The 12,454-nt window shown below is 32.0% G+C and overlaps 1 protein-coding gene across 2 annotated transcripts; it reads left to right on the top strand.

Moving 5' to 3' along the window:
- The first annotated feature begins 5,750 nt into the window (after window positions 1-5,750).
- On the top strand, window positions 5,751-12,333 carry LOC109168510 (G-box-binding factor 1). 2 transcript variants are annotated; one of them, XM_019317551.1, is made up of 12 exons: window positions 5,751-6,026; window positions 8,915-9,005; window positions 9,117-9,164; window positions 9,247-9,333; window positions 9,433-9,522; window positions 9,671-9,828; window positions 9,977-10,031; window positions 10,197-10,245; window positions 10,331-10,530; window positions 11,419-11,496; window positions 11,710-11,835; window positions 11,923-12,316. In XM_019317551.1, the coding sequence occupies exons 2-12, from the start codon at window positions 8,949-8,951 to the stop codon at window positions 12,022-12,024; spliced, it is 1,050 nt and encodes a 349-aa protein (XP_019173096.1). In that variant the 5' UTR covers window positions 5,751-6,026; window positions 8,915-8,948; the 3' UTR covers window positions 12,025-12,316. The 2 variants fall into 2 exon arrangements, with proteins under 2 accessions (XP_019173096.1, XP_019173094.1); XM_019317549.1 differs by having other exon boundaries at window positions 5,752-6,026; window positions 11,416-11,496; window positions 11,923-12,333.
- Window positions 12,334-12,454: the final 121 nt, after the last annotated feature.

Below are 12,454 nucleotides of genomic sequence, written 5' to 3'. Positions count from 1 at the left end.
CATTTTGATAGAAACAAGATTAGTAAGTATGAATGCATTAATTGTGGGCAATTTATATCCTACACCACGGCGCGCGTTGCACTATGCGCCCAGATGCAAAACGACGTCGTTTTAATTATTATTTTTTTTTGAAATTTCCCGCCCCAGTGAATGGCAGTAGTTTTTTCTTAAAAAAAAAAAAACCCGCTGTTCAAGAATGTACATAATGTTATACTAGAATACACATAATGTTATACATGAATGTACATAATTATATAACAAAATATACATACTCTTTTTAAAAGATAATACACATAATCTAACATAATACATAATAAACATAAACTTTTAACATCATACACATCAACTCTTAACATAATACACACAAATTTTCTGATTCGGATGTACATAATTGTATAAAAAGAATGTACATAATTGTATAAAAAATACACATAACTGTATGAACCAATACACATAACGTTGTGAACAAATACACATAACGTTGTGAACAAATACACATAATCTCAGCAACTTCCTACCGCGCCTCCCAACACTACCCCAAAACGACGTCGTTTTGGGAGGCGCGCGGCGCACAGTGCTATGTGCGCCGTGGTGTAGGATATAACGATTGTTAATTGTGTGGGTAGATGTATTTATACATATTTTTTTGAAGTTATTATGTGTATTTATATTTTATAAATTATATTTTATTATTGTAGCTCTATATTTCTCTCTCTCTCTCTCTCTCTCTCTCTCTCTATATATATATATATATATATATATATATATATATATATATATATATTAAAGCATAATGAAGTATGAAAAAAAGTTTATTGTGTCCAAATTTATTGGTAAAGTTTTATATTTAATATATTTAAACCTCAGTTATAATTAATTTGACTCCACATATATAAAGATGAGAAATTAGATATAAAATAAATATAGTTCTTACATAAATAATCTTTTTCAAATGAATAAGTTTTTGGTGGAGATTTTTGACAAATATTATTTTATTTACAAGTTTGATTTAAAAGCATTAGTTATATAATTAAAGTAGTTATTTCAATTTCAAATTCCGTTAAAAAAAATCAAATTCAAATAATAATACAAGTAACAATAAACTTTAAAATCAACATAATAATAGCATAATTGAACTTTTAAAAATATTAAATATTACATTGTATAGTTATACTTACATTTTTAATCAAACTAATTCTGAGCTCAAGAACTCAAGTACGATTTTCTGTTTTCACAACCATTACTTTCTTTGCTAATCCAGAGGATGTCAAAAATTTTATTGGTAAATTTGTTAAATTAATAATAGTTCGTGCATCGCACGGGACAATTACTAGTTGAATCTAAAGTGACATATTTTACTTGTTAATTTGCTGATGTGGGGGTTATAATATTAAAATAATAACTTTTTATTTTATTAAATACTTTTAAATAAATTTTTTTAAAAAAAACACCGCTCTGTTTTCAGGCTTTCGGAGACAAGTCTTCGTCTCCAGAGACGGAGCCGGTTTATTATTATTATTATTATTATTATTATTATTATTATTATTATTATTATTATTATTATTATTATTTTATTATTTAAAATTATTTAATAAAATAAAAAGTTATTATTTTAATATTATAACCCCACGTCAGCAAATTAACAAGTAAAACAAGTCACTTTGAATTCAATTGCATCATTTTATGTTGTTCAGTGACCCAATTGCATATTTTTTGAATTCAATGACCTAATTGCATTTTAGTGTGTAGTTCGATGGCCTATTTGACCCTTATTCCTTTTTTTTTTTTTTTTTTATAACTCAGGTTCTTCAAACGAACTATGGTTCTACTTGACATAAGTAGCTTAAAAGTTAGCTTAAATTAGAAACTTTAAGCCAAACACCTTGTGCTCAGATTGCATATAGTGATCTCTTTCATTTAGGAGGTCATAAGATTGAGCCTTAGTGGAGGCGTTGTTGACTCTGTGTGGGTGATTACTATCTTATTTTAAAAAGTTCTTTAGACTCTATTTGGTAGAGCTTATTTTAAAGCGCATAACTTATTTTAAATTACAAAAGGAATAAGGTTCAAATTGACCACTGAACGTAATCTGAAAATGCAATTAGGCCACTGAACACTCCAAAAATGTGCAATTAAGCCACTGAACACTCCAAATGTATACAATTTGACCGGATACCAGGTTACCATTAATTTTAGCAGGTTACTTGCTTACGTGGCTTATTGATCGAACCCCCTCCTTGTGATGGACTTGGAAGAGGGGCAACTGAGTTGGCATTTTTAATACTTTTAAAATAATTTTTAATAAATTTAAAAAATTTGAAAAAAAAACTAAATAATAATAATAATAATAATAATAATAATAATAATAATAATAATAATAATAAACGACGGCCACCCCGTCGTTTTAAAATTTTTTCTTTTTTAAAAAAAAAAATTATTAAAATTTATTAAAAATTATTAAAAATGTCAACTCAGCTGCCACGTAAGTATGTAACCTGCTAAAATTGCTGGTAACCTGCTAGACGGAGTCAAAGGGGGGGCGGGGGGCAACTACCCCCCTCACCCCACTCCTACCCCATATATAATCTTTGTATGTATATATAGTACAAGTTTTAGTATTAGTATAAAAAAAACTATTAAATGTCAATAAGAAATGAGATAGATTAGTTGGTAAAGCATATGTTTGGTATAGTTAAGTTAGGGTTTGAATCTTTTGACATCAATATGATTTGACAGCTTTTTGACTCCTTCCCCTATGGCTTCAACACAGTCACGTTTTTAATAGTTTTTTTTTAGTATTTAATACACACACCTTTTTAATATTTACTCATCTCCTATAGCTTCAACACAGTCACGTTTTTAATAGCATTTTTAGAATTTATTACACGCACGCACACACACGCGCGCGCGCACACGCACACACACGCGCGCGCGCGCACACACACACACACGCGCGCGCGCGCACACACACACACGCGCGCGCGCGCACACACACACACACACACACACACACACACACACACACACACACACACATATATATATATATATATATATATATATATATATATATATATATATACATACATACATACATATAACATTCTTTTATATTAATAATGAGATGCGTTTTCTATTCAAATTATTTTATCAAATTAATTATATTTCATATTTTGTTATGAATATTTTTATAAAGTTTCGATGTGTTTTATTTTTCGTTCATATCCAATAATATTTACAACTATATTTCTTAAATAATTTATTTTTTTTTTAAATTATTTCTTTTGTTATAATGTTTCGCCTGGAAAAACTTTCTGAATCCATCCCTACTTCTTCGCCCCTCTCAACCGAATTCCTGGCTCTGTCCCTAGTTTAGTGCCCTAATTGCATTTTCAGATTACGTTCAGTGACCAATTTGAACCTTAATTCTAATTACAAATAAATTATAAGCTTTGTTAAGTAAAACATTGTGAGCTTAAAATAATACGGAGTAGTTTTTTTTTTTTTTTTGAAAGATAATACGGAGTAGTTTATTTTGAAATGCTACCTAAATAACGTTTCACAATAAGCTAGTGATTTTAAAACATTTTTTTGTATCTTTATTAATTTACATAAATGACACCATCTACCTTTCATTAATCAAAATTCTAATATTTTAGTGAGTTAATTCCCCCAAAGGTCATTTGTCTTCGGTGGCAATTGTAAATTTAGTCCCAGATTATTGTTTTTGACATTTAACATCCCAAACTTTTCGTTTTTGGACACTTTTAGTCATTCTCATGACGTTTCCTATTTTTAGTAAAGACATTTTTGTCTTTTCATATTTTTCTTTTGTTATTTTTCAGTTTCAATTGGTTTAGAACTTTATGTAATCTCTGATTTTTAGTAATCATATTTTCAATCGTTTTTTTGTAAAGTCCTAAACCACTTAAACCGGTTGAAATAAAAAAAAAATAACAAAAAGAAAAAATATGAAGAGACAAAAATACCCTTATTAAAAATAAGCTAAGTCATGAGAAGGACTAAAAGTGTCAAAAAATAATAGTATGGGATGTTAAATGGCAAAAACGATAGTCTAAGATTAAATTTGGAATTGCCAATAAAAACAAGGGACCTCTGGTGTAATTAACTCTATTTTAGTTTATCTTTTTTTTAAAAAAAATCTTTTTTGTACGCTTATCAGCTAATTCAACAATTAATTTTACCAACCACTTTAATTTTAATTAGGTAGCTTATTACCTACTAATTTTCCAACTTTCAGCATTACAGCTAGGTTTTCAGTTAAACACCCCCAAACAAAGCCTTAGTATAACGTTTCAAAATAAACTATTATTTTAAACCATTTATGTTTTATCAAATAGAGCTTATAACTTATGTGTAACTTAAAAAATAAAGTATATGTTTTAATACCGAATAAACCCTATATCATATATTCAAATATTCAATAAATCCACCTCATATCAATGAAGAGGTAAATTAAGTCAATCTAGTTGTGTGACTCAACACTGAACTGTACGTACATATACGCACAATGAACGTAACCCAAGCCTCACATGTTCGTGACAGGAATTCAACTCTTCTCTATCCCTATAAGCAAGTTTTAAGTGAGGTTCTTCATTAGCTAAACTAATGCTCTTGGAACAAATTACCATTTTATTTGTATTAGAGATAAATCTTTCTATATTTTTTAAATTTAAGAAAAAATCATATTAGTGGACTTAATTGATTATTGTGATTATAGTGTTGGGTTATTGTGGATTGTATTTTTTGTCCGGGTTTGAATATTATTATATTAGTAGTATTTTTTTGATGTGCCCAATATTAATACATTATATTAAAATTTTAAATTTATTTAGATTTTAGATATTTAAATTATTCTAAATAATAATAATGTAAATTATTTTTATAAATTTGATATTTATATTTTATTTAATAATTAACATATAACTCAAATATATAATGTTTATATATGATTAATAATGAAGAAGATAAGAAAATATATGGTGGATGCATGTGCATGGTAACAATAGTGGAAAAGATAACGGAGTTATAACGGTAGGGGTATGTTTGTCCAAAATATTTTAATATACAACCTTTATAGCATAATGTAAAAAAAAAAAAAAAAAAAAAACTTAACGAAAAAAATAAACATAAATCAGGGATATAACTATCATTCACACTTATTATGTTTTTATTTATTATTAGATTATCTTGCATAATTAATCATATGTCGTGACTTTTTTGAATAATAAAATTTAACCGTTTTAAACCAAAAAAAAAAAAAACTTTTCAAAATATTAAATACATGGTATTTTTATTGATTTACACGTTTTCTTTCTATTTTCAACTTAATTAATACGGAGTATAATTTAATGAATTGCTACTATATTATTAGTTAATATCTATACTTTTCGAATTGAATACAACTATTGATGTGATATTTGATTAAAATAAAAGGTAATGAAATAATGAGTGTCAATAACATAAAATAAATAATTATATTTGATATACAAATACTTAAAAATTTTCCATAATCTAAATTTTCATGTTTTTCCCCATTTAAGAAAGGAGTACCATAAAATTTTTGTAGATTATTACTTAGAGAAAAATCAAAAACAAAAAGTGAGTAAGATCGTGATTAGGATTATTAGCGTTAGTTAATCATGATTAGGATTATGTTATTTATAAATCAATTATCGTGTACTTAATTGATATTTGATAGACACGAAAACGAAAGCACGACATCGTTGTCGTCTTCTCTCTCTTTCTCTCTCCTTGTGTTCCTGTTTTCTTGCCTTGTTGTCTTGATAGCGTGGATAATTATCAGGTTTACTGTTAGCTAACCCTAAATTCTGACCGTTGGATCTTCGTATTTCTCCCCTTTTTTTTTTCTTTAATTTTCACCTTTAAATACGCAATCGCAGACAGAATAGCAGAGAAACAGAGGAAAAAGAATAGAAACTCGTCGACTCTACCTTCGTCCGAGTTGGACTCCTGTTTGTTCCACCTCACTCTCACCAGACCAGGTCAGTCTTCGGCTATTCACCGCTTTTATTTTTTAATTCTTTTTATTGACTTAATTTATTTAAACTTACGCCATTGAATTTAGCTGATAGATTGCGGTAGAGTTAAATTCCTTAATTTTTCTTTGTTGTTTCTTTTTGGGATTTTGTTTGTTTATTTGTTTTGTCTGTGCGGGTTAAGTTTTTCTACTCGGTTGAATCTGGGTAGTAATTTGAAATTGGGAACCAATTTCACAGGGTTGAGAATTTGAGATGGAGTCAAAGCTCAGATTTCAATTAATTTACCTAATAATTCCTGGAAAAAAACAATTTTTTAAAAAGAGGAATTGTGTAATTTATTGGAATAGTTCACTGTGAGGTTGAATTGAGAAGTTCTCTGTGCTCTAGGTTTGTGAATCTTTAGTTCTGTAGATTGATGGTGGTGAATGTAACAATATGATCTGTTGGCTTGAAGATGATTGCTCATAGGTTTTATCTGGTGTATATTGTTGCAATATTTCCAAAATAAGAGGGGGGCATGGATACACCCTTGAATTTTCATAGGTTTTATCTGGTGGAAATTGTTTCATTACTTCCAAAATAAGAGCGGGGCATGGATAGTTCGATACACCCTTGAATTTATTTCCTATGGCTTACCACGTTTTAAGCAAAATATCTTTCTGCCTTCCTTCTTTATCTATTGTGCCCGTTGGCTGTTGAAAGGATCCATTAATTCCATTCTTTTTCATTCTTGGTACTAATTTGCTTGAGATGGCAACTTCTTTTTTACTCCGTCCATCCCATTTGGTTTGGTTAACGATGCTTAACTGAAATTATTTACAATTTAATTTTTTTATAATATTAAGTTTAGTATTTTTATATAAAATTTATACATTTTGAAACTAAATTAAAAGTACTATTAGCACAAAAAATAAATTTAAAAATAATAAGAAAATACTAAATAAAATAAGCAAATATGAAATAGTTGATTTGACCAATGAATAGTAAGTAAAATGGGACTGGGGGAGTATGTACTATTTAAAAGAGAAGTGGCGGATTCTGTAATTGATTATAATCAGGCTAGTATTTTAAAATTATATTTAATATTATCAGAAAAAAAATTGCGGTATTATTACTATTATTATTATTTTGTTTTTTGGAACAAGAGAAGAGAAGACATCCTAGTCATATGACATGGAAAAAGTACTAAATGGAAGATTTTCCATTATTCAGAAAAATAGAAAATGAAAAATGAAAATTGGAGTTTGATGTTCATTCTCCAAACTGAAAAAAATAAAATAAAATTCCATTTAAAGAAATAAAAAAAAAACAAAAAAAAAACACCCCAGATATGTTTTCCATTTGGAAAGCACAGGTGAACAGTGCACATTAATGAGCGTTGTTCGCCCCATTTCACCCCCAATTTACACAGCATTGATTCCATGTTCTAATGGAAGAATGGGACTTTTGCTTGGGAACAATGCTATACATCGATATAATGGTTGACAGTGACTTCACCATAGCCACTGCTGATCGATCCTTGTTGGCTGCTTAGATTGATCTGTCACCTTCATCAAAGCGCCTGCATCATCTGTTGTTGGTGTCCATCTCTCCTCCTAAAATTCGGCCTCCATTAATGGCTGCTTGGATTTTTTTAATTTTTATATGGGTGATGTGGAAGGAGACAGCGGCATGATGGAGGGTTACAATGAAAGCGAAGAAATGGCTTTAGAAAGGGGAAGAAATTTATAGTACTCCTGAAACTTCAGAAAAGGGCTTAAGAAAGGGGAATAAAGAGAGGAAAATTGGGCCTGAAATGGCTGTTCTTACTTTCTCCTTGTCTCCTTGATCTATCCCACTGCTAGCATTGTTGGTATTTTTCTTCTCCAAGGGAAAGTAAAAGTTGCTATTGGGTGAAAGAAATAGAGCTTCCAATGGATTCAAGAATGTTTTAAATGATATCAAACTCAGTCAACTAAGTGAGTTTTAAAAGAGGTCAAGAATATTACCATCTAAGAGGTTACTAGTGAACTTGAAGTTTTGGCAACAATACTAAACCTGGTGAACAATCCACCAATGGAAAAATGGCCTTTTGATGTTTCACTGTTAGTCTGTTACTTCTAATAAAATAGACAGATTGGTTAGTGTCTTTGGGAACCAGCTGGAGAGGGGTACTTTAATAGGTTCTGATAGAATGAAATGAGTGTTAGGATGTTTTTACAGATTGGATTTTTCAAGATAGAGATTTGACAGCTGTAAGCCTGTAACAGGAGTTTTTTTTGGTATTCTGTTCATGTCCTCTGACTCCTCTCAATTCACACATGGGTTAACAGCACACACATTCACTATTGTTTTACCATTCATGGGTTTATCGTCACTTTCTACAGTTTGGTTAACATCTTATGCATATCATTGTCTCTGATTTAGTGAGGACTCCACATTGTTTTCTTTTTTCTGCTTCTGCTGGAAATATTCTGTATAATGAACGAAAAAATGTAGGTTAGGTCTTTCTACAATGCACTTATCAAACTAGATTTTCGTACTCAGTGTATGGCATCATTTAGTTATTTATGTGCTGGACAATTTTACCTGATGTCTTTCTGATAGTTGGTCATACTATCATACCTGGTTTTAATTTTTTCTTTTCTGGGTTTTTATGATGATTTCTTCACATTTCTTTCAGAGAAACAGACCTTCTTAGTTGTTATAGCCCATTGTTTATGCCCATGTGGCAATGCTGTCTTTCATCTCTAAACTAGAGTGATAAAGTGTCTCTGATGTCATTTGCTTTCTGAATTCTGATGTGTACCATGAACCAAAACTATTATGTGAAGTACTTCTTTTTGGGTAAATATGATTGTTTAATAGAAATGATTCTTACTTCTATGTCTTCCCTTTATATCTCCTTTCAGTCAATAAGAACAAACGTGGATATTCACTGACCTAATGGGGTCGGGTGATGATGGCACTCCCACAAAACCTTCAAAGCCTGCTTCAACTCAGGTCCTCACCTACTTTTTGTATATTTGCAGTAATTTCTTATGCAGACACCATTACTGTTTTTCTTTGGTGGCTTGACATTTACCACTAACCTTGCTTTTGTTTAATTTACAGGAGACACCAGCTATACCTTCATATCCTGATTGGGCAAATCCTATGCAGGTTTGCTATTAAATCAGTTGAGACTATGCCAAATGTATATATGCCTATAGATTTAATGTTTAGAGCTGATTTTTCTGTTTAGGCTTATTATGGTGCTGGAGCTACACCTCCTTTCTTTGCCTCAACTGTTGCGTCCCCTACACCCCACCCCTATCTTTGGGGAAGCCAGGTGATTAGTTTGTGCCATTTTTACTATGCCCATTTGTATATTGCAATGCGTCTATGGAAAAACAGATTCTTACTGTTCTTGTCTGGTATGGTTTATCAGCATCCTCTAATGCCACCTTATGGGACTCCAGTTCCATATCCAGCTTTATATCCTCCTGGTGGAGTCTATGCTCATCCAAATATGACAATGGTAATCAAGTTTCCTTGAAAATACCTAGAGCTGATATGATCTGTCTTATTATAGGATGTCAGTTGATTGCTTTTAACTTTGACCCGATTATTTGTATTCCCAGAGAAGCTCTTCATTTTGATTTTTTTTTTTTTTTTTCCATGTTTAGGCTCCAAGTATAGTGCAGGCAAATGCTGAATCAGATGCAAAGGCATCTGAGGGGAAGGAAAAGGCTTCTGGGAAAAAACCAAAGGGAAGTTCTAGTGGCAAGGCTGGAGACAGCAAAAAAGCAGCTTCTAGCTCAGGAAATGATGGTGCCACCCAAAGGTGTATTGCTGTGGATTTGTGTCAAATTTCTTTTAATTTTCATCCTAAATTATTTTACCTCTTTTATTTATTTATTTATTTAGTTACCCCCTTTTTTTTTTTATAAGTATTTATCACATTCTTATACAAATAATCTTCTCATGAGCAGTGCTGAAAGTGGAAGTGATGGCTCATCAGATGCAAGTGATGAGAATAATAACCATGTATGTTATCTGGAATTACTGAACACATGCTTTTATTCTTTACGGCTGCTAGAACATGCCCGATTGTTGTTGTTATAACCATTGCATGTAGTTTGTCACTTACTCACTTTACATTTCCTATCATTGGTAGTTAATAGCATTTGATCTCTTACTGTGATTCTTTAGGAATTTTCTGCCTCCAAGAAAGGAAGCTTCGATCAGATGCTTGCCAATGGTAAATTATTTTAATTTTATCTACATTCTGCCTCTTCTATTGTTTCATACGATTTCATGAATTTCTGGTTTAATCCTTTTCTTAGGGACCCATGCTAAAGCAACTAATTTCCAGACTTCAGTGCCTGGGAATCCTGCCATGTCTTTACCTGCAACTAACCTAAATATTGGGATGGATTTATGGAATCCTTCTTCAGCTGGTCCTGGAGCCATTAAAATGCAATCAAATCCAACTGGAGTCTCACCGGTGGGGCGTGAAGGAATGATGTCTGACCAGTGGATACAGGTGAGAACCTGATTTCCTATGGTTTATGTCATATTCCAATAGAAAATTGAGTGCAGTTTGCTTTAGTTGTTATTTTAATTACTTGGTCTGCTGAATGTGACTTGCAACCTCTTGGATGCCAAGTGATAACTTTGTCCTAACCACTTTGTTTTTTTGGGCGTAAAGTTTGGGTTATAGTGGCAGAGACCAGAGAGATTTTCTGCCCTGTAAAAAATTTTGGCCATGGGTCTGGTGAAGGGAAATGTCTGCAACCTCTGTTCTATTCGGGCTTGAACCCATGCCCAACCGGCAGCAATTATACTGTGGACCATGGTCCAAAACGGCAGACACTATAGTATATCTAAACTGACACTGTCTCACATATTATTTTTATTATATTATCAAATGAAACTGCTATTGAATTGAAATGAAACTGTAGTTGTGTTGAAATGAAACTGCAATGTATACAAAATGAAACTGAATAACAATTTCACATATTTGAGTGTATATTGTCCAGCGAAACTGTAGTTATATCAAAATAATACTGTAGTTGTGTTGAAATGAAACTACAATGCATATTTGATGCCTGGACCACAATGCATTGTGGACCGCGGTCCACATTATAATTTGCCCCTAACCGGTCACTGGGTTAGTACTAGGCCCCACTGCTCCAGCCCAACCTTCAAAATCTATCTGCCCAATACACATTACTAATTACTTATATTTCTTGAATACTCTTTGCTATTTTTGAATTATTATTTTTTATACAAAACTGCTTTTTGATCTGGGAGATTCAAATGTAAATCTGAGTGTGATGTCTTTGAAAATTAGGCTAAAGTGCTAAACGATACTCCATAACTTTCGTACCACATTATCATGATGAGATTTGGACCTGTGTGTCAATAGCAGGATGAACGTGAACTGAAAAGACAAAAGAGGAAGCAGTCTAACCGGGAGTCTGCTAGGAGATCAAGATTACGCAAACAGGTATTTATTTGGTTGCTTGATATTCAATTCATATGTTGTTGTGGACCCTACACAATCTCTGATCAAGAAATGGATTTTGATGATCAATTCATGAGTGGTTTAATTTAGAAGCAGCTCGATTGTCAAACTACCTATATGCATTTCTCTTTCAAAATTGGGGATAGCTATGCAAGATTTTTCTTGTTGATAGTAGCCTTTTCGTTTTTTCACCAGGCCGAGTGTGAAGAGCTACAACATAGGGTCGAGACATTGAGCGGTGAGAACAGATCGCTCAGGGACGAGCTGCAAAGGCTTTCTGAGGAATGCGTGAAGCTGACATCTGAGAATGATTCAATAAAGGTTACCGCCAAACACACCTTCGTTAAAGCCCCCCCACCCCCCTTTCTGCATTTTAATATTAACGTGTTTCCACCCTTCTTGAAACAGGAAGAATTAACTAGATTGTGTGGGCCTGATGCCATACCTAAGCTAGAGAATAATGGCGTTACAGCGCATATCCAAGCAAAGCCCGACGAGGGTAACAGCTAAGACAAAGGCGCATTGCACAGTAGGATGATGTTCACAACATGATCAGAGAGATGTTCCAATTACCCACGGGACTAATGGGTTTTAGGTTAAAATAGAGTGAGACTGATGTTTGTTGTTCCTAGTGAGATCTTATACAAACCTTAACCACATTTTAAAAGTAACATTTGTTTTACAGTAGTACACAACTCTGTGTCTCAGTCAAATGTTTTAATTTCATACGCTGCTTGTAAAAGTAACTGTAACACTACTAAATTAATGCTAACTAGTATCTGAACATCAGCTATTGGGTGAATGTCTTCCTTCATTCTTGTAACCCTTTCTTTTCCCAACACATAATTTTATACATTTTCATGGTTGTCCTTATCCAACATTCTTGAATTCTTGTCACATAAATTTCAAGACACTTAGTTGGTAAGTTGATTTTGTTATT

This window comes from Ipomoea nil, unplaced genomic scaffold (genome assembly GCF_001879475.1).
Source record: "Ipomoea nil cultivar Tokyo-kokei standard unplaced genomic scaffold, Asagao_1.1 scaffold3199, whole genome shotgun sequence".
Taxonomy (NCBI): Eukaryota; Viridiplantae; Streptophyta; class Magnoliopsida; order Solanales; family Convolvulaceae; genus Ipomoea; species Ipomoea nil.
Note: the sequence above shows the minus strand (reverse complement) of the source record. Positions and strands in the feature narration are given on the sequence as shown.